Source organism: Crotalus tigris, unplaced genomic scaffold (assembly GCF_016545835.1).
Source record: "Crotalus tigris isolate CLP2741 ecotype Arizona unplaced genomic scaffold, ASM1654583v1 scf7180000018371.15429387391:27106975, whole genome shotgun sequence".
In the NCBI taxonomy this organism is placed as follows: Eukaryota; Metazoa; Chordata; class Lepidosauria; order Squamata; family Viperidae; genus Crotalus; species Crotalus tigris.
Genome location: NW_024096970.1, coordinates 9960959 through 9982079, shown reverse-complemented (window position 1 = coordinate 9982079; position 21121 = coordinate 9960959). Strand labels below are relative to the sequence as shown.

Genomic DNA, 21121 nt, shown 5'->3' with positions numbered 1-21121 from the left:
GTAGTTTTATGATGCCACTGTTCATTGCCTGAATCTTGCTGAACAATTAAATTTGCTGATATTCTATAGCTTCCTTGTGAATTTTCCTGTTTTGAAATATATTTGTGTTTTTCCTGCTTAGGAATTCTAAAGTCCCTCCTCCTCCTCCTGGACATAAATGGAAAGAGATTCGGCATGATAATAAAGTAACCTGGCTGGTATCATGGACTGAGAATATTCAAGGATCTATTAAGTACATCATGTTGAATCCCAGCTCTAGAATCAAGGTACCGTTTTGTGTCTAGACTATTTCTGCCTCGACTAATACGCTTTTGGGAAAGATATATTGCCTTATGAAGATCCAAACCAGACTTTTTTTTAAAAAGATAAATTATTGTATCTTTGTAAACTGCGTTTCCCTTCTGAAATCAAAGTATCAATCAAAAATTAAGTTCTTTCTGATCAAAATAAATGAAAACGTTCCCTGTGATTTTCTTGGCAGGGTGAGAAAGACTGGCAGAAATACGAGATAGCTCGGAGATTAAAGAAATGCGTTGATAGGATTCGAAATCAATATCGAGAAGATTGGAAATCCAAAGAGATGAAAGTGCGGCAAAGGGCTGTGGCATTGTACTTCATTGACAAAGTGAGATTCTGACTTTTACAGATTCTTTTTGGTATAAATAAACTCCTGAATCCAACTTTGTACAACTTTGGCATAAACAAGATATAATAGGTACTGGAGAAATCCTTGAAAAATGACAGGAAGGAATTTAAATAGACAAAAATTATTATCTTGTAAAGCTGTGATGGGCGACCTGATCTGACAAATCAACTGTTCAGATAAAGCTCTATCTACTTTACTAGAATGTACCCACCATACAAATAATTTGGCCTTTTGTTTTGCAGGATCAGAGGTGTATAGAATATTCTGCAGTCAGTCTGTAATTAAAGAATGAAAAACAGTAGAAATATCTGTGCTAGTAACCCTGTGTTGTGCTTATCTTATTTACATCAGTTTCCATGTCAGTTTATCTAACGTGCTCATGGATCCAAGGAATCTAAATATGCATAACTTTTAATTAGTGTAATCCTTCTAATGAATTTGCAGATACCTTGAATCTCACTCTGAAAGTTCAAATAAATAGCTTCTTAGCTTAGTAAAATAGCCTCCTGCTGATCAGTGAATTACATGATTAAAATGTTTTCGACTGTTTAAACTGACCTCTTTTTCTGTCTCACTATTCAATATTTGTAGCTTGCTCTGAGAGCTGGCAATGAGAAAGAAGAAGGAGAGACTGCTGACACAGTGGGCTGTTGCTCCCTCCGTGTGGAACATATTAATTTGCATCCAGAATTAGATGGTCAGGAATATGTAGTAGAATTTGATTTCCCCGGAAAAGACTCCATAAGATACTATAACAAAGTACCTGTTGAGAAAAGGGTAAGGGATTCTTTTAAAGAAATCTACAGACTGGCTAACTTTATCTTTTAAATCTTCTTTATCTTTTGGTTGCTTTTCAAGTATTTATTCCACTTGATTGGGTCAATATTTCATCAAGTTCAGCATGCACAGTGCTATAGCTTTGTGTTTTGGGAAATCCTCAAAAAGTGACAGAGGTAGAATCACTTTGCTATGCTTGGTCTCCATTAAATGCTGATAATAAAACCACATTTTTCTGTTGAGCATGGATAATAATTGTATGCAGTCATAATCACTGACCTTCAATATTCCTACCTTTAGTATTTTTAAATTTTTAATTTAAACTCTTATATTCCTTATGATTACTCCCTCTTTATTTGTTGTGAATTGGGAAATTTATTAATAGTGAAATAATAGCCGGCTAACTTTTGTTACATATTACCAACATAACTAGCACACTGCAGATAAAGGGATTCAAAATCTGATATCACGTATCTGATTATGGTTTGCATAGACATGACTGGTTATACACATTATGTAGGCCATAAATCTTGATTTACAAACTTCAGTACCTGAGTTTGCACTTGCAGCCAAAACTAAACAGTCCATGTCATTGCTTAGCAAACAGTGTGTGTCCAGCAACTATATTAATATAGTATAGGTAATATAGTGAGGATAGTGTCATGTCATGCCAGCAGAATCTCTTCTGTCTTTGCGTCATGTTTCTGTCCTTTGTGATTACTTTTCAGGTATTTAAGAATCTTCAGTTATTCATGGAGAATAAGCAGCCAGAAGATGATTTATTTGATAGACTTAATGTGAGTATCTACTTTTCTTTACATACGAAGGCTATAAGCTTGAAAGGATGTTTCTTAAACTTCCTTCTGTGAAATTAATGCCTATTGGTTATTCTGGTATGGCTTGGAATGAAAGAGAGCCATTTTGATCTAATGTTTAAGGCACCATGCTAGGAACTAGGAGACTACAAGTTTTAGTCTCGCCTTAGGCATGAAAGCTGGGTGGTGACTTTAGGCCAGTCACTCTCTTTCAGCTCAACTCAATTTACAGGTGTGGGGAAAATAGGAGGAGGAAAAAGTAATATGTTCACTTTGAATTATTTATAAAAAATAATAAAGGTAGAATTTAAAAAAGCTTTTAAAAGATGTAATTTTTCATTTAGTAAAGGATACAGCATATTGGTAGCAGCCAAATTTTGATTTTACAAATTTGGCAAATGAAAGCACATCAGTCATTGGCTCTATGGTATTCTAAAGTACAGGTAATTTAGAAGAGAATATTTGTAACTCACAGGTTGAACTGTGAGTTCCTTGGTGTTTTCTGAGTTTGATATTTTCATGCAGATATTTCCTTTCCAAACTAGGTAACATCAACACTAACACTGATGATGTTACATAGTTTGATAATGAAATGTGTGCAAGAAAACAACTAAGCTCAGAGATCACAAAGGACTATGAGGTAATTTGCACTGGCAGAAAAAAATAATGTGAAAAAAGTACTATATACACTGTGTGCATAATTATTAGGCAAGTTGTATTTTAGAGGATTAATTTTCTTATTGAACAACTACAGTGCTCTCAGTCAATCCAAAATGAAATAAACCTCAAACCTGAATATTTAAGAAAGTAAAAATGAGGTTTTGGCTTTCTTAGGAGAATATCTACGTGTGCAGAATTATGCAACTAAATGAAAAATGAAAATTTGCCCATCTCACTCTTTTATTTGTATCTGTTAAACTGAGAATAATAAACAACTCAAAATGTACAAATAAACATTTCTGACATTTCAAAAAAAAAAAAATCAGTGACCAATATAGCCACCCTTCTTTTCAATAACAGTCATAAGCCTTCCATTCATGGAGTCTGTCAGTTTCTTGATCTGTTGACAATCAACATTTTGTGCAGCAGCAACCATAGCTTCCCACACTGTTCAGAGAGGTGTACTGTTTTCCTTCACCGTAAATTTCCCATTTAAGAATGGCCCACAAGTTCTCAATAGGGTTTAGGTCAGGTGGAGAAGGGGGCCATGTCATTATTCTTTCATCTTTAAGGCCTTTACTGGCTAGCCATGCAGTGGAGTACTTAGATCAGTGCTTCTCAACGTTTGTGTGACGGCGACCCCCATCACACAAACGTTCTGCGCATGCGCCAGGCCGCGCGCATGGGGGCGGGGGCCCCACGCGCGGCACGCATGCGCGTTGCTGCCCCCATGCACAACGCGCATGTGCGACGCCCCCCACGCGCGGTGCGCGTGCGTGGCGCTCCCCCCATGCGCGGCGCGCGTGCATGGTGCCGCCCCCCCTGCGCGGCGCATGTGCACGGTGCCGCCCCTATGCGCGGCGCACGTGCATGGCACCGCAAAAAATGGCAGATCGCCGCCTTTGGCGACCCCCGAAAAATGGGCGATCGACCCCAAATGGGGTCGCGACCCATAGGTTGAGAACCGCTGACTTAGATGCATGCGAATGGAGCATTGTCCTGCATAAAAATCATGGTCTTCTTAAAAGATGCGGACGTTTTCCTATACCACTGGTTGAAGAAAGCGTCTTCTAAAAACTGGTAGTAGGTTTGGAAGTTGATTTTGAGTCCATCTTCAATCCAAAAAGGTCCAACTAGCTCATCTATAATAATACCAGCCCATACCAGTACCCCATCTCCAACTTGCTGGCATCTGAGTCAAAGTGGAGCTCTGTGCCCGTTACTGATCCAGCCACAGGCCCATCCATCTGGTCCATCAAGAATCACTCTCATCTCATCAATCCATAAAACTTTTGAAAAATCTGTCTTCAGATATTTTTTGGGCCCTTCTTGCCGTTTCAACTTATGTGTCTTGTTCAGTGATGGTTGAGTTTCAGCCTTCTTTACCTTGGCCATGTCTGTAAGCACTGAACATCTTGTACTTCTTGGCACTCCAGGTAGGTTGCAGTTCTGGAATATGACAGCACTGAAGGATAATGAGTTCCTGGTAGCTTCATGTTTGATTCTTCTCAAATCCTTGGCAATTAATGTGTGTCTTTTTTTTCTCAACATGTTTCTTGCAACCCTGTTGACTATTTCCAACAAAATGTTTGATGATTCTGTGATCACACCCCAATATCTTAGCAATTTTAAGAGTGTTGCATCCCTCTGAAAGACTTTTTACGATTTTTGACTTTTCAAAATTAATTAAGCTATGCTGTTTATATATGTGTGTGTATACATACTTTCATGTGTATACATACAGTAGTAGCCAAAATTGTGGAAACCTTTTGGGAAAAATGTATTTTTGAGGTTTGATGGCTAATAACACCACTTTTTTGGGGGGGAGTAATACCATAAAATTATATATCAGTGGAAAGATAATATAATCAAGAATGTAATGCAACAAAGTTTGTTCAATTTTCTGTACTGTATGCTATGAAAAGTTATGGCCAAATAACCAGAAAAAGGAAGCACAACTTGCTTAGGTTCATATCAGGTAGCTTTCCTTCACCTGATTGTAGCCAATGAGCGTGAGTGTTTAGAGAGCCAGTTAGGTGTCATCTTGTTTTGGCAATGAGCCAATCAGATCACAGTAGGATTCAGTTATTGATGTCATGTATCGAAGGTGAGAGGAAGACATTTGTCAGTGTGTTATGTGATCGCTATCAAGTTGGTTGGGGGTTTTTTGTGTTCTTTCATTTAGTGAGCTTGTAAAACATAATAAAATTAAAGTAATGGTACAGAGATTGACTGGTTGCCCAGAAAGCGATGTAAAATAGTATTATTAAGTGAACAAGGTTACAATTATAAAGAAATTAGAAGAAAAATTGGTGGAAACTTAACCAAAGGTGGCATTTCTACTGTACACTTTTCCCAAAAGGTTTCCACAATTTTGGCCACTACTGTATATTGGAATATTGGGGAGAGAGTAAGACTTGTATTTTCATTAGTTGTTTCTATTTTTAGTTTTCTAGAGATTTGCATTTTCAATATTTTTTTGCAAAGAATTAAGTTTTTAAAAAAATGTTATACAGCCTTTAGAAATGGAATAAGAATGTGTGGATACTGTTTATTCAATATTTGCATTGTTATTTAATTTGGGATTTGTTTTGCTCAAGAAAAATTACTGTTTTAATTATCTCCTTTAAAGATCTTTCCAATAATGAAAAAAATATAGCATTTATACCCTTTGAATTGTTTTATAATGCATTTAAATACTAAAATAGAAGATGCAGAAGTATAGAGAACTTTTGTTTGTTTGCTCTTCCTTTAAAAAATAAAGAAATATTGCTATGGCTGTCATGTATTTCATTTATGTCTACCATCCTTTTAATAGTCATCATGCTGATGTCTGTTATTATACAGACATCAGCAATTATCCAACTGAGTAAAAAGGAAGCAAAAGTAGAGGAGTCTACTTTTAGGTCTGCAACTCTCATTATTTGAAATGGTTTTAGGGCCAGGTTGAATAAGAATAAATTAATGAAAATATTTGGATCATATGAAGGAGAATGCAGGCCATTGTACAAAATATCACAACTTTATAGCTCCTCTTGATTGGGGTACAGTTACTGTTTCTATGGTTTGCACTTCCCAGTTAAATTTATTTATATTCTTTACCATTTGTTGAATTGGTATATATTTTTTCCTCTTTTCCCCTCCATCTTTTAGACCAGCATTTTAAATAAGCATCTTCAAGATCTTATGGAAGGGCTGACAGCTAAGGTATTCCGAACATATAATGCCTCTATTACGCTACAGCAACAACTGAAGGAACTGACAACCTGTAAGTACCTTTGAAACAGCCTGTCTCATCTTTTCTATGTTAATCAGAATTGAAACAGTTCTGATTTCAGAAAACTACATTTAGGCAAGAAAAACCAAATGTACAGGTATAGTATAGGTGGTACCTTGCTGAGTAGTAGTAACTGTGACAGGGATCTCGGAGTCCTAGTGGACAATCACTTAAATATGAGCCAGCAGTGTGCTGCAGCTGCCAAAAAAGCCAATACAGTCTAGGCTGCAGAGGGATAGAATCAAGAGCATGTGAAGTGTTAATATCACTTTATAGTGTCTTGGTAAGACCACACTTGAAATACTGCATCCAGTTCTGGTCACCACAATGTAAAAAAGATGTTGAGATCTAGAAAGAGTACAGAGAAGAACAACAAAGATGATCAGAGGTCTGGAGGCTAAAACATATAAGGAATGGCTGCTGGAATTGGGTATGTCTAGTTTAATGAAGAGAAGGACGAGGGGGGACATGATAGCAGTGTTCCAATACCTCAGGGGCTGCCACAAAGAAGAGGGAGTCAAGCTATTTTCCAAAGCGGCTGAAGGCAGAACAAGAAGCTATGGATGGAAACTAACCAAAGAGAAAAGCAACCTAGAACTAAGGAGAAATTTCCTGACAGTTAGAACAATTAATCAATGGAACAACCTGCCTCCAGAAGCTGTGAATGCTCTAACACTGGAAGTTTTTAAGAAGAGATTGGACAGCCATTTATCTGAAATGGTATAGGGTTTCCTGCTGAGTAGGGGGGGTTGAACTAGATGACCTCCAAGGTCCCTTCCAACTTTATTATTATTAATTGCAATACACACTTCACTTTAAGAGTAGTTACTAAAGATATAGACTGCATAAAGTAACCTCTGGCCTTCATAATTTAGGGACACAACTGCTATATGTGCTCAAGACTCTCTGACATTCTTTTTCAGTTGTTGGAAGTTAGCTTTTCATAAATGTTAATCTTGCTATATAGAAAGAAATGTGTTTCTTTTGAACTCTTCCAGCGGATGATAACATCGCAGCAAAGATCCTGTCTTACAACCGTGCCAACAGAGCTGTTGCTATTCTTTGCAACCACCAGAGGGCACCTCCAAAAACCTTTGAAAAATCGATGATGAATTTACAGTCCAAGGTAATTTGAGTGCTCCATTTTTAGTTAAAAGATATACTAAGGTTAATTAATTTCTGTTAACTCTCTTTCTTGTCGTAGTTCTCAAAGTACTACACAAATGTTTGGGGCTTTTGTTTTTTTACAGACTTCCCATGTATTCTATTTGGTTTTATTACAGAAATACCTTCTTTCTGTGCAATCTCATCATATTAAGCCATCCTAAAATCTGTGTTTCTCTATGTCTGTAACTTTTAACTCTGAAAAACAGTAATAAGCGATATCTAGTAAAAGCAAAATAAATTAGATTTACATGAATAATATGTGTAGTGGTTAAGGTGCTGAATTAGAAGCAAGCAAGTCCTCTTTCAGGCCTGGAAGCCAGCCCTGATGACTTTGGGCTAGTTACTCTCTTTCAGCCCTAGATTGGGAAATTAAAAAAAGAAATCTACCAACCTGTATGGAACCAGCATGAGACATTCATTGAGCAGTGAGTTAATTTGTGATAGCAATAACAATATAAAGAAAATGCATTTGGTTCTCAGGATCTTGTCGTTTTAGATGTAAGAGGTATTCTCCAGCACAGGAGATGGAGAATCCACCCATGGGTTTTCTCTGTCTGCCTGCTCTTGAGATCAAGTTAGCCAAACTTGTCACGCCCCCTGTTGCTAGGAGAACCCAGTCTTGACTTGGTCTCCAGCTCGAAGAGATGTAACAGGTTTGGCTCTCTCAAGTTTTGACAGTTAGTGAGTTTATCCATTAGTGCAGTGGTTCTCAACCTTTTTAATGCCACGACCCCCAACCGGTCGTAAGTCGAGGGCTACTCAACCGGTCGTAAGTCGAGGACTACTCAACTGGTGCAGCACCGTTTGCAGAATGGGACTTTTGGCGGGCTCAGCAAGGCAGAGACAGCCTGGACAATTCCTATTGGCTTTCAAAAGCCAATAGAATAAAAGGGAGTAGCACAGCTAAGGAAAAGGGGGAAAAAATGGCGGACTGCGTTGTTTGGCGACCCCCACGAAATGGTCGTTCGACCCCAAATGGGGTCCCGACCCACAGGTTGAGAACCACTGCATTAGTGGATTCTTCCTTTTCTCACCTCCAAAACTATCTCAGCAGTGCTGGGAACAGTGCTGTTCCAGATAGTTCATTTAAAATCTGAGGGGTGGGGTTGTTTCCCTTCTCCCTGCCCCAGGACTCTGGGAACTATCACTGAGGCTTCAGCATCTGTTTCCCCCTTCTCCCTTCAGGACTTCAGCGTTGGAATCAGTGCTGCCACTCGTGTTGCTGAGGCTTCTGCAGTTCTCTCCAATCTCTCAGTGAAAGTGATTTCAGTGCTGGTCTCAGCACTACAGCCCGAACCGCTCCTCGGGCTCCCAGAAAGGCACACGAGGCCCTCGGCTTCAGCCTTATCCCTTCTCGCCTTGTTCGTTGCAGCCGCCATTTTGGCTGCCGCAAACGGACCGCACAATCCTCAGTTCACCGAAGACAGAGACAGAGGCTCTAGGGAATTTCGTAAATTAGCCTCAAGGGAGCTGCACGATTCCTCACCCCTTGTGTTACCTGCGCCAGCGCTGCGTTCAGCATTGCAACTCGATTCTCCCCTCGACTGCTCAGAGAGGCTGCACGAGGCTCCTTGGCCTCCGTTGCTATCCATAGCCGTTGGCCAGTCGCAGCCACCATTTTAGTTGCCAGGAAAGAGCCGCGGCTGCCAACAGGAGCTCCGAGGAGGGAGGGGAGCTTCTCTCTAGAGCTGCTGCCCGGCAATTGGGGTGGCCACCATCTTGGCCGCACCTGAGGGGAGAGTTGGACCTCTTGGCCTCCTCCTGACATCTCAAGACACTTCTCTGGTGCGGTCACCTCCCTTTTATCATAGCTACTCTAGCCTGGCCGGTTTATCACCGCCATTTTGGCCGCCACCCATAGGACACGCGACCGCCATTTTGAGCAGAAAAACCTATAAATTGGCTCGGCAGATCACTTACACGAGGGTGTCATAGCTGGTGGTGACTTAAGGCAGGAATTAGGCTGCTCTGCGCCCAAACAAACTCAGCCTGTCTGATGCAAGGCTTTTTTGACCTGGCCACTGAGCAATTCCTTTGGGCTGCGCTCCAGTTGGCCTCAAGGCCTCTGTTGGAAATTGACCCGACCGGTGAGCGTACTATTCTCACTCTCATCACCTCCAAGTGATCTCAGAGGAACTGAGTTACCGGTCAGGTGGAGCAGTGCACTTTCCCTGCTACAGCTGCTATACCCAACCGCCAATCTATCCCCTGCCAAACCTTCCTCTCAGTGCTCCCTGAGATAGCTCCTTGCATGATCCTCCATTCCACGGTGCCAGAAATTACGGCCACTGCGTCCCCATCATCCGCCCAGGAACGGCACAGATCCTCCAAACGGGAGGCGGCAGGCAAGATTAAGGCCAAAGCAAAGGCCATTTCCAGAAAAACCTCTAAATTGGCAGAAAAACAGGCAAACAGGAGGCACCAGGTACTAGAAAAGGAGTTTTCTAGGGTGTAGAAACAGACCAGAGTAGAATCTGAGCAGGCAGGGGTCCCTGACTTTGACCTCCCTCTGGGTGCTTCGACCTCTAACCAGGTGGTTTGGTCCTTACAGGATAGCTCCATCGCTCTTCCCCCACCCCCCGGGATGGATCAAGCTCCAGAGCACCTTTACCCCAACGGCAGCAGGGCTAAGGGGGTGACCCTCAGGATGACTATCTTGAAGCCCTGATCGCAAGGGCATTGGACAGGGCACTGGCCACATGGTCCCACCGTTTACCCGGGTCGGAGCCATTGGCAGCCATACCTCTAACTTATTTTGCCCAATCAGGGCTCCCTGTGTACCACGGTTCTCCTTCATCCTCCCGATCCTCATATACTGGGGCCTCTTCGCCCACAGAGCAAGACCAGCTAGATATTCCATGATCAGAGGAGGATGATCCCCCAGAACCCCCTCCAACCGGGGCTCTATTCAATCCAGCCCTCTATGTGCCGCTTCTGCACAAGGCCAGCACTACGGCCAACATAGGTCCCTCTCAACAGGACCCCCCATCCACTTCAGATGCCAATCCAGTGTTTTTTGTGACGTTGGCGGCATAACACCATGTCCCTTGCCCATCCCTGTTTCTGAGCGCAGTCCGTAAACAATGGACCTCACCCGGAACCTTTCCACCTCCAGGACAAACGGATAAAAAATTGTTCACAACAGCGCCAGATTTGACTGATGCCCTCGAGGTGCCAAAGGTGGACGACCCTTTAAGCTCACTCGTGTCCTTGTCCACTGTGTTGGGTGACTTGTCCGAGGCACTGAAGGCAGAGGACAGGAGATGGGACATGGCCTTCCATAGGACACACCAGGCGGCAGCATGGGCAGTAAAAACAGCCACTTGCACTTCCTTTTTTACAAGATCCTCTTCTCTGGCTCAGGCAACTTCAGGCCAGGATTCCCCCAGACGATATACGCACCCACCAGGATCTCAGCAAGCTGGTTGCCGCGACAGAGTACGCCTCAGACGCCACTTTACAGACAGCCAGATTTTCAGCCAAATCCATCGCCTCCAACGTATCCGGTCTTTGGATGCTATGTCTCAAATACCGGCAAGCTGATGACAAGTCCAAGTGGTGCCTGGCGGCAGCCCCTTACAAAAAAAGGAATTTGTTTGGAGAGGCCCTAGATCCGTACTTAACTGAGAATAAGGACAAGAAAAAAGTCATGATGCATCTCGTCAGGCGGACTGACAGGCACGCTTATCCGTACGCTCGCAGGCAGTCCTTTTGGCCAGGAACAGGCTCGGGGGCCTCTCAACCCCCTCGCCCTTTCACGGCCAGACAGGATCGTCCAGCCGACAGATCCGGATTCAGATCCAGGCAGCAATACCAGGGCAAGTGGCTCTTTTGTGGGGGAGGTCGCCCTTCCAGGAGGTCCAAGTGACTCCCGGGCTGCCCCTCCCATAGGTGGCAGCTCTTCCTCTTTTGCCAGCAGTGGAAGCTCACCACCTCAGACTCCTGGGTCCTCCAGAACGTCCGATTCAGACTGTCCCTGGAATTCATGTCTCCTCCACCGGGACGTTTCATCTCTTGCCCCCAATTACGGAATCCAAACAAATGGAGCCTCATGCAAGAGGCCATTCATCATCTGTTAGAAGTAAGAGCCGTAGAACCGGTCCCAGTTGGTTAGAAAGGTCAGGGATTCTATTCAATCCTCTTTGTGGTCCCCAAGACCTCGGGGGGATGGAGGGCAATTCTAGACCTCAAAGGTCTGAATTACCACATTGCATACCGGAAATTCAAGATGCAAACGCTCCAATCCATCCTGGGCAGCATCAGAAAAGGAGATTTCCTGACATCCATAGACCTCACGGAGGCGTATCTCCACATCCCTATCCTTCTCGACCACCGGTGGTTCTTCAGGTTCTGTTACAAAGGCCACCACTACCAGTACAGGGCCTTACTGTTCGGACTCTCCTCCACTCCCAGAGTATTCACCAAAATCCTGGTAGTGCTTGCAGCACACCTCAGACTGGTGCCGGTACGCATTCAATGCTACCTAGACGACATTCTCATCCAGTCGTCCTCTCTTCTGACAGCCCAGTCGGACTTGAGTTTGTCAATCCAGGTCCTTCAACAACACGGGTGTTTGGTGAACTTCAAAAAGTTCCCTCGACCCGAATTTTACATCTGGGTGCCATAATAGACACAGTCGGCTGCCTGGTCTATCTTTCACAAGACCGTCGGGACAGCATCCGGGAGCTAGCACTCAAGGTATGCAGGGAGCGTGTGGTGTCGTTGGCCTTGCTTTCCCAACTCCTGGGAAAAATGATCTCTTGTATTGCCATAGTTCCTTGGGCCAGGCTCCACTCCAGGAACCTACAATGGTTCCTGTTCCCTTTGCAGAGGCTGGGAACAGTTTCATCCAACCAATTGGTGAGGGTGCACATCCAAACCCTGAGATCCCTCCGCTGGTGGTTTTCGCCAGCGGTAGCCAGAGGGCCACCCTTCAAGGAACCCGTCTATCTCACCCTTACGACGGATGCCAGTTTATTTGGTTGGGGAGCTCACCTCAGGTCTCAGTTCGTGCAGGGCCATTGGTCTTGTGCAGATCTGAGACACAACATCAATTGGTTAGAGCTCAGAGCCATACACATTGGTTAGAGCTCAGAGCCATACAAGTGGCTCTCTGCCACTTTCGCGACATAGTGGCGAAACAGTACGTGCTAGTCCTCACGGACAACGTGGCAGCAAAGGCCCACGTGAACAGGCAAGGAGGTACAGGTCCAGGTCCCTCATATCTGAGGCTCAGTTACTGGGTTCCTGGGCAGAGTCCAACCTCTCCTCCATCAGGGCCGAGCACATCTTGGGGGAGGTGAACCAAGAAGCGGATTTTCTGAGCAGGTCGACCGTGGATCACTCAGAATGAGCTTGCACCCAGATCTCTTCGCAGAGATTTCACAAAGGTTCAGTCATCTGGTTCTCGACCTATTCGCTTCACCGGTGAATGCCCAGCTTCCAAGGTTCCTCTCCTTTCCATCCCCAGGGGCAGAGGGGATGGATGCCCTCTGAGCTCCATGGCCGGAGGGTCTCCTTTACGCATTTCCTCCCCTCCCACTAATTCCGGCGACCATTCGCAAACTGTTACAGGAGCGAGCAGAGGTAATCTTCGTGGCCCCGTACCGGCCCCAGAGGTCCTGGTTCGCCGACCTGGTAAATCTCTTCCGCTCTCCTCCATGGAAAATCCTGCTGGATCGCGTGTCTCTCCACCAGGGAGTTCTGCGACACCCGGAACCCCAGTGGCTACAGTTAGCCACCTGGCACTTGAATGCAGGATCATGACATAGGAGTCATTCTCAGCCAGAGCGATTTCCATGATTCAGGATTCTCGCAGGCCAGCAACCAATCGCATCTATAACTCCACATGGAGGAATTTTTGCCAGTGGTGCAGAAGGCGGCAACTGGATATCTTGGACTTGACCCCCACATCCTAGAATACTTTCTTGATGGTCTGGATAAGAGCTTAGCCCCTGCTACCATCCGTAGACAGGTGTCGACCCTATCAACCCTACTTACCTGTTCCAATTTGGTCCCTCTGGCCTACCACCCCAGGATACGCGCCTTTCTCAAGGGCGCCACCAATACCAAGCCACCCATGGTACACAGGTATCCCTCTTGGGAATTACCTCGGGTCCTACGGGCCCTCACCAGATCACCCTTTGAACCCCTCACAACCAGTGCTCTAAGGTCCTTGCCCCACAAGGTTGCTTTCCTGATCGCTATCATATCAGCCAGGTGCATTTCTGAGCTGGCTGCCCTATTGATCAGGGATGACCCTTGTATCTTTCACCAGGACCTTTGTATCTTTCACCGGGAACAATTATCTAGTTTAACGAGCATCACAGACTTAAAATCTTGCTATCCATGTTTTCTCCTGTAGTGTGGACCTATATAAGCCTATTGCAATTTTGGCCCCACTTCTCACTATTATAAAATCTAGATACATTGCAAACAAAACCATTACCGTTTCTGCCTATTAAAAACCATAGCTGATCCACTTTAGGGTACTGTAAACAGCTATTAATTCTGCTCTTCTACAAATATATTTTTAAATTTTAAAAATAAATAAATATTGGACTTTACTATTCATGAGATAGAAAACATATTCTTGAGAGTTTTATTTCCTTCTAGATATTGTGTTATGGAAGCTTAAAGTACAGCGTCTTTAAAAAAAAAGTTGTCCAAATGTTTCAGCTTTTCAATAGCAATTCTTCCCATATCTATACTATGATTTATCTCTTTGCATGATCTAGATTGATGCCAAGAAGGAACAGTTGGCCGATGCCAAGAGAGAACTAAAAAGCGCCAAAGCTGATGCCAAGATCCGAAGGGATGAGAAGTCTAAAAAGTAAGTCTGACTGCTTTGAGTTAGCCACATTTGCAAGTATTTCCTTATATCATGTTGGCCCCAAATGAAAGATCTTTTAAAATGTCTGTCATTTGAATATTTATTCTGCTTTTGAATATGCTGTTTCAGATCTTGACCTGCAATTTTGTGCCTACTGATTTGAACAAGGATAATAAGTCTTCCTTCTGAATAAATACATACAGGTTGCTTTGCTCTTTTACATCAGTTCCCAGCACTGTGTATGTAAAAAGTTTCCTAGGCAAGGTATCATAAAGTAGAAATCTGTAGTTAACTTTCATGTTTTGCTTTTATCTTATAGTTTCCTCCTACTCCTAAAAAGCTCTTAGTTGGTTTTTTAAACACATTTATGTTGCTGTTGTTGCCTTCTAACATGTGAAATACTGTTCAGTCCTTCCATTTCCTAAGATTTCTTATGTCCTCTGTATAGACACATTTATTGAATTTGTGCATAGATTGTCTTGCAACTTGAAAAATTAACCTTCTGGAAGTAGCATTCTTTTCTGCACACGGAAGAGCATTGAAAAGCTAGTGAACATCATCCTTCTGAAGGGTAGAAAGATTTCTAGCCTTTAGAACAGACATGTCAAACTTGTGACAACACGTGACGTCGCGCAACGTATTGGAGCTTTTTCGTGATTGCCTGCAATGTGGTGGGCGTGGTTCCGGTATGATGAAACCGGCCTGTGGGCTGGCAGTTTGACACCCCTGCTTTAGAAGAATGACCTTTGCTAGCATTCTAACCCTCTTTTCAGCAAACATCACTGCACTGAAGACTAGAAGAATTTTCTAGGCTAGAAAAGCTAGTAATATGATTGTTATCACAATAATTTGAAAGAACCTTTCTCCAAATCATGGGATTTGGTGCTTCCAATAATCACAAGAATGGGGACTGCCTGTAAAAACCCATAGTGAGGGGGCCTCCTGTGTGGGGAGAATGGCCAGCATTTTGCTTAACGATCTAAGCGATTACTTTAACGACTGCAACTGGAAGAGCCGAGATTGTGGTCATTGAGCAAAAGCTGTCATGTTTCATCTCACTTAACCACTGCTTTACTCAACAACTGAGCTTCCAGTCCCAATTGTAGACATAAATCATGGACTACCAGTATTTATCATTTTGTCCTTTAACATAAAGAAGGGATTGGGACTGCTTCCTGTATCAAATCCCTAGTGCTGTTGCAGGCATGGAAAGGACATTTTTGAAATGGAAAGATTAGAATTGCCTTTGTGATTGAGGCATCATATTGATTGGGTGATTGATTGAATGAACAGGTAAGATAGATAGGAGTGGTATACTAGTAGTATACTAGTAGGTTCCCTGCATTCCAAATCATATATAAGTAAGTATACATATATATCAGTATAATCTAAAACAGTGGTTCTCAACCTTTCTAATGCCGTGACCCCATAATATAGTTCCCCATGTTGTGGTGACCCCCAAGTGGGTGTGGCCACCAATAAGAGGGAGTAGGTCAGCTAGGGAAAAGGGAAAAAAATGGCGGACAACGTGGTTTGGCGACCCCCGTGAAATGGTTGTTCGACCCCAAATGGGGTCCCGACCCACAGGTTGAGAACCACTGATCTAAAACATGTTGGGATGGCCATCTGCAGAAGAAGATGCAATCTTGCATTTTTGATTCTTGAGTAGTATAGGAAATTTAAAAGACATGACTTTAGTTGAGAGATGCTACAGAGTTTTATCCCTTTCATCTGGCCCCCTAGTCATGTGAAGTGCCTATTAAAGGCAGCTTTGTTTTCATATGTGTAAAGAGCAATATTGTTAAGCAATGGGGTATGACAGTGTTAACCTGCTAGAGAATAGGCTTTCTTCTTCCCTTATATGGTTCTGAATGCAAGGGCAGTGAACACCCACATAGGACTGTTTAAATAAATACCTGGATATACAAGAGTCACAAGACATGAAAAGATATCAGTAGCAACTGTCCTGCACATTTGAGCCAGCAAGATTTTGGCCTTCTTATACCAAGTAGAAAGGTGCCCAGATATGTCTGGAAAGATGCTTCAACTATAGGATGTTGTAGACGTCTGACTTGTTGGGTCATTGTTTCAGAGATATTTCCTTACCTAAACAGAGAAATAAAATGACCATGGGTGGGCAAAAAATCAGTGGGAGTGGGAGCAACTTCTAACTTCCTATCAGCCTGATCACTACTGATCATCCTCTGGCAGCTGATGGCAGGATCAGTCTACCCAGGCTATGGAGGGCTAGGGCAGGATCAGTCTATTAAATGTTCAGATAGCAACATGGTAGTGCAGCAGCATTGAAGTGACCAAATTTGCCAAATTTCAATCCCATGAATCATGTCTCCTGGATTTTGGACACAGAACTGCAGGTTAGCTCATTTGAGGACCTTGGTTCAAGCCCTATGACGCACTATTTCACCCAACTGAAGGTTATAGACATCAGTTTTTAGTAGTATATAGATTTCTCATGACTCTAAGAAGTCAGTAATATATACTTTGCTCTCTCCCTGGGCAGAGTTCCCTCGTATCTGTACTGTTCAGAAACATACATCAGAATTGGCTAATCAGGTTATGAGCAGCATTCTGTCTATAGCAGGATAATTCCTTTCTTTAGCTATTATATGTAAGCTCAGGTATATATATTCTCAGTTTAAAAAAAATCTATACAAAAGAACAAAGCAAAACAATAGCTATGGTCTTCCTAGTCTCTGCATTTAAGCATCCTGCAAAAGCTGGAATTTTAACACGAACAGACATTTGTTGGAATGAAGCCCAGAAGGCCTCTGATTCAATTTCCTTCCCAACCAAGGTCTTTCTGGGCCACTTTAGATAAGTCATCTTATCTGTCCATCGAATCTATATAAGGGACGTAGTCCTGACCTATCATAAACTCTGATTCGGAGACTATGGGAAATAAGCATTGTTAAGCATTTTACACTTGTAGTACAGGGAAATGACGATAATCCCTTCTCAGTTCTGCACAAGAGTAAACTTAACATGTGCTTAGCAGTCCACAAGGGATTTTTTTTCCTGCTGGATACTTAATTCCTCTTGGAGAAATATATTTCAAAAAGTTACCTAATGTTCTCACCTGTTTTGTTTATTTCTTTTCACCTTTTACAGGACTGTGGAAACTAAGAAGAAGGCTGTACAAAGGGTGGAGGAACAGCTGATGAAGCTGGAAGTTCAAGCAACAGACCGAGAGGAAAACAAGCAAATAGCCTTGAGTACCTCCAAACTAAATTATCTGGATCCTAGAATTTCTGTTGCTTGGTAGGTTCTAGTTTGAGAAAGGGGGGTAATATTTTGAAGTAAATTAGGCTTTTGTTCATATTTGGCTTTCAAAGACAGTTCTGTTATTAAGCTGGGTACATTTCGCTTTTCTTGATTCGTGCAGCAATTTCAAAAGGCTGATGTAGATACAGTTCAATCTTATGAAACCTACATCCAGTAGAGGTAGAATAAGATTTTGGGAAGTAGAAATTTATTGTAGTGGCAAAAGCAGCATGTTAAAGCAAAGGATTTTTGTTGGTGAGGTGTTTTTATTATGCCAAAATATTCAAAGAAGTTCTCTACATCTAGTCAAAAATGGTGTATCAAACAAAATAGTATATCTTACTTGCACAAAGGAATGACATTAGTACTGCTGTTAACTGTGGGAACAAGCCTTCTCAAATTCAAAATAACTTCAGGAGAAAAAGAAGGTGAGTCAAACAGGTGTATTTACTTAGTCTGGAGAAAATAAATGCTTCATATTGTGGTATTTAAAAAAAAAGTAACAGTTGAATGATGCCCTTGGGGCTTTTTTAGTTACAGAATAGATGAAACTCATAATAGTTCACTTACTTTACTTAGAACTGGATTAAAGTTTCTGTGTGCTCCAGCACAAAGCCAAGCTCCCAGTTTATGAATATGACATTGCCTAAACACCAATGGAAGATTATTTGATGCATCTGTTTGTCACTTTTTCTAACATTTTCAGCAGCTTACATCCTTAAAACAGAAAAATTATAAATAAGTTACCTATAAATAATATCACTTATTAACTTATCATCACCCATTATGTAGTCCAGTGTTTCTCAACCTTGACAATTTTAAGGCATGTGGACTTCAACTCCCAGAATTCCACAGCCAGCATTCTGCTTCAAATTCTTTGCAAAAAGCAGGTTTTATAGTTTTGACCTTGTGAATAATTTTTTAGAGCAAAAAAAGCCATCTTAATGTCCTGCCCTATTAATATTCAGGTAAGAAGAGATGCAGCATGCTTTCTTAGGCAAATTCTACTTGGAGCAGACAATTCTGGCAGTAAGTAGGAAGTCTCTCTGACCAAAATGGCAGTAATGTAACATAAGGAGAAATGCACAAACCTGGAAATACAGGTTCTATTCAAATCAAATCAAGAGTAAGGAACGATAGTAAGCATGGGTTGCAAATAATGACTTGCATGTTCTGAAGATTCAGGAAACCACAGGCCATGTAGGTATCTGGTGTTGAAGTCATACTGAGGTCTTGTTGTGATGATTCTTATGAATTTTTTTAAAAATGGAAAATGCTATATTGAACATAAGGATAAGGATTTAGTCACACTTGCTTTCTAAATTGGATAGCCTTTTTCCTCAGACTCCTGTTTCTTGACTGCATTTGAACTAATGCATAATAAATTTCAGGGGAACAATACATTGATGCTTTAACCTTGGATGGTAGTGCTCTGCAAAATGCACATGATTCAGAATTGTAGAATATGTTCCATCAGAGATGTGGATTGGCTGATTCTGATTACTTTCAAGGTGGAGTCACTGTAGTGACTTTGAGATCAAGATATCATTTGTAGAAATGCAATGTTTCTATGTTTGCACGCATGCATACACACACACACACACACACACACACTTTAAATATTAGTTTCAAGCATAATTATAAGCTTTTGCTCCTACCCTCCATGAATGCCTACTTTACAGTGTTTCCTAAGATTTCAGACAAGATTTTAAGAATTGGTTCTAGAGGTGATCAAGTTACTCCACCATGTATGTATTATGGATTTAGAAAGTATATCTCTGAAATTTTGACTTTTTGAGAGTACAGTACTTAAGTTTTGTTGTCATCAACTGCTTCTGTTTTGTCTCTATTTCTCACCCTCTCTCTTTCTCTCCCCCCTCCCAATTTTAAGGTGCAAGAAATTTGGAATACCGATAGAAAAAATATATAATAAAACTCAACGAGAGAAATTTGCCTGGGCAATTGACATGGCAGATGAAGACTTCGAGTTTTAATGTGATTTTAATGGGCTGGATTTTATGGAAGAAAATGAGCGTAGCCTGATTTTAGGGAGATTGATAAACTGTGAGCCTTACTTGTTCTTTATATTGGGGGGCGGGGGGGGTGTCAGAGGGGAAAGTGAGTGTCTGATGGAATACCCAACATCTTTGAGTAAAGATATGCCTGGAATATTGTAGAGGAGCCAAGACAGTTGTCCTATGGACAACTTATTTAAATCTGTTTCAGAGACCTAAATTCTAGCTGTATGGTTGTGTTTTATCTCTGGAGTACAGTAAGGACAAATGAATGGAACAATTTGTTAATGTTCTACCTGACAAATTTGCCATTACACTGAAGAGCTTGGAAATCATTATCTACTGTATACAGAATCCAATGAGATATCGATATGTTTTTACAGTTAGGGTTTTGCAATAACTTCTATATTTTAATAGAAAATGGACTCCTTAATTTCTCCCCACCCCCCTCATTAATTTAACACAACTGAAGCCCTTAGCACACTGGTTTTGGCCACAATGGTCCTGGAAACACCCTGTTGTTTTCATTTTTACTTATCACCATCATGGTAATGAAACCTAGACTAAAAAATGCAACATCTCTTCAAAGCAAAGCATGATGGGAAGATCCTTCCTGACTTGAGTGTTACTTTTTTTGTTAATGTGAATTTTTAGTACTTTTAATTATTTTAAAATATTTAAACTTTTTTTTCTTCTTGATCTTAAAGATCATGTAGATTTGCAGAAGATAGGAGGCAAAGGGCTGGGGAGGGTTAATAGATTATGAGTACAAATAAATTTGTGACAAAATGTATTCCCATCATACTTTGTTCTGAGTACATTATATATATATGTATAGATATATATATGAGGAATATCCACATTTGTGGGTTTTGTTTTGTTTTTTCCTATGGCAGATTTTTTTTCTCTTTCCCCCCCTTTTTTTTAATAAAAAAAAAAACCCTTTCTGCTCTCTTTTACTTGAAAGATTTTATTGTGTAAAAAGAACTTTCAAAGGTCAATAAAATTTTGAGGGAAGTGAGCTTTGGTCCAGGAAAAAAAAATAAAAAAAATCAAGATTTAGGGCTTTTATTTTTTTTCTTTTGTAATTGTGTACAAAAAATAATAAAAAAATAAAGCAGAATTTTAATGTGAACCTTTTTTTTGCTATAATCCATTAGTTTTAGAAGCATTGTTAGTTTAGTGTGGTGCAAAGGCAAGTTTCCCGCAGTGTCTCCTTGACAAGTATCTTCTATTTTTATCATGAATTCCCTTTTAATCAATTGTAGGTTATTTAAAATAAATTCCTACAACTTAACACAATGCCAGCATCTGTGTGTTCTTGTGCCCAGAAGGCCAGTAGTTGGCTGCAAACCAAGAGCTGCAAAATTCTTTGTGGAGAAGAGGTGTTCCAGAATGGATTGCCCCCCAAAATTCGGGTCAAGACTAGAGATGGAGAAATCGGGTTTATTCATCTTTTTGTTTAAATTCTCCCAATTCCCTCTTAACCAAATAGTTTTACTTCAGCATTTATATTTCTGTTAGTTTGATTATAGTTTTGAGATTTTAAAAAGTGTGTATTAATTAACAGTATCTTCAAAATACACTCTGAAATTAGGAAAACACTGGACATGCATACAAATGTTAGTGCTATTTGTGAACTGTTCAGAA

General features: G+C 41.4%; 1 protein-coding gene across 1 annotated transcript in view; it reads left to right on the top strand.

Moving 5' to 3' along the window:
* The window catches only part of TOP1 (DNA topoisomerase I), a 77182-nt gene extending 56409 nt beyond the window's left edge, over window positions 1–20773 (top strand). Inside the window, exons 13-21 of the mRNA XM_039351364.1 lie at window positions 122–266; window positions 482–625; window positions 1238–1423; window positions 2152–2220; window positions 6052–6166; window positions 7174–7301; window positions 14080–14174; window positions 17304–17453; window positions 19348–20773. Of these exons, the coding sequence (XP_039207298.1) occupies window positions 122–266; window positions 482–625; window positions 1238–1423; window positions 2152–2220; window positions 6052–6166; window positions 7174–7301; window positions 14080–14174; window positions 17304–17453; window positions 19348–19450 (1135 nt within the window). The 3' untranslated portion in view covers window positions 19451–20773. The remainder of the gene's footprint in view (window positions 1–121; window positions 267–481; window positions 626–1237; window positions 1424–2151; window positions 2221–6051; window positions 6167–7173; window positions 7302–14079; window positions 14175–17303; window positions 17454–19347) is intronic.
* Window positions 20774–21121: the final 348 nt, after the last annotated feature.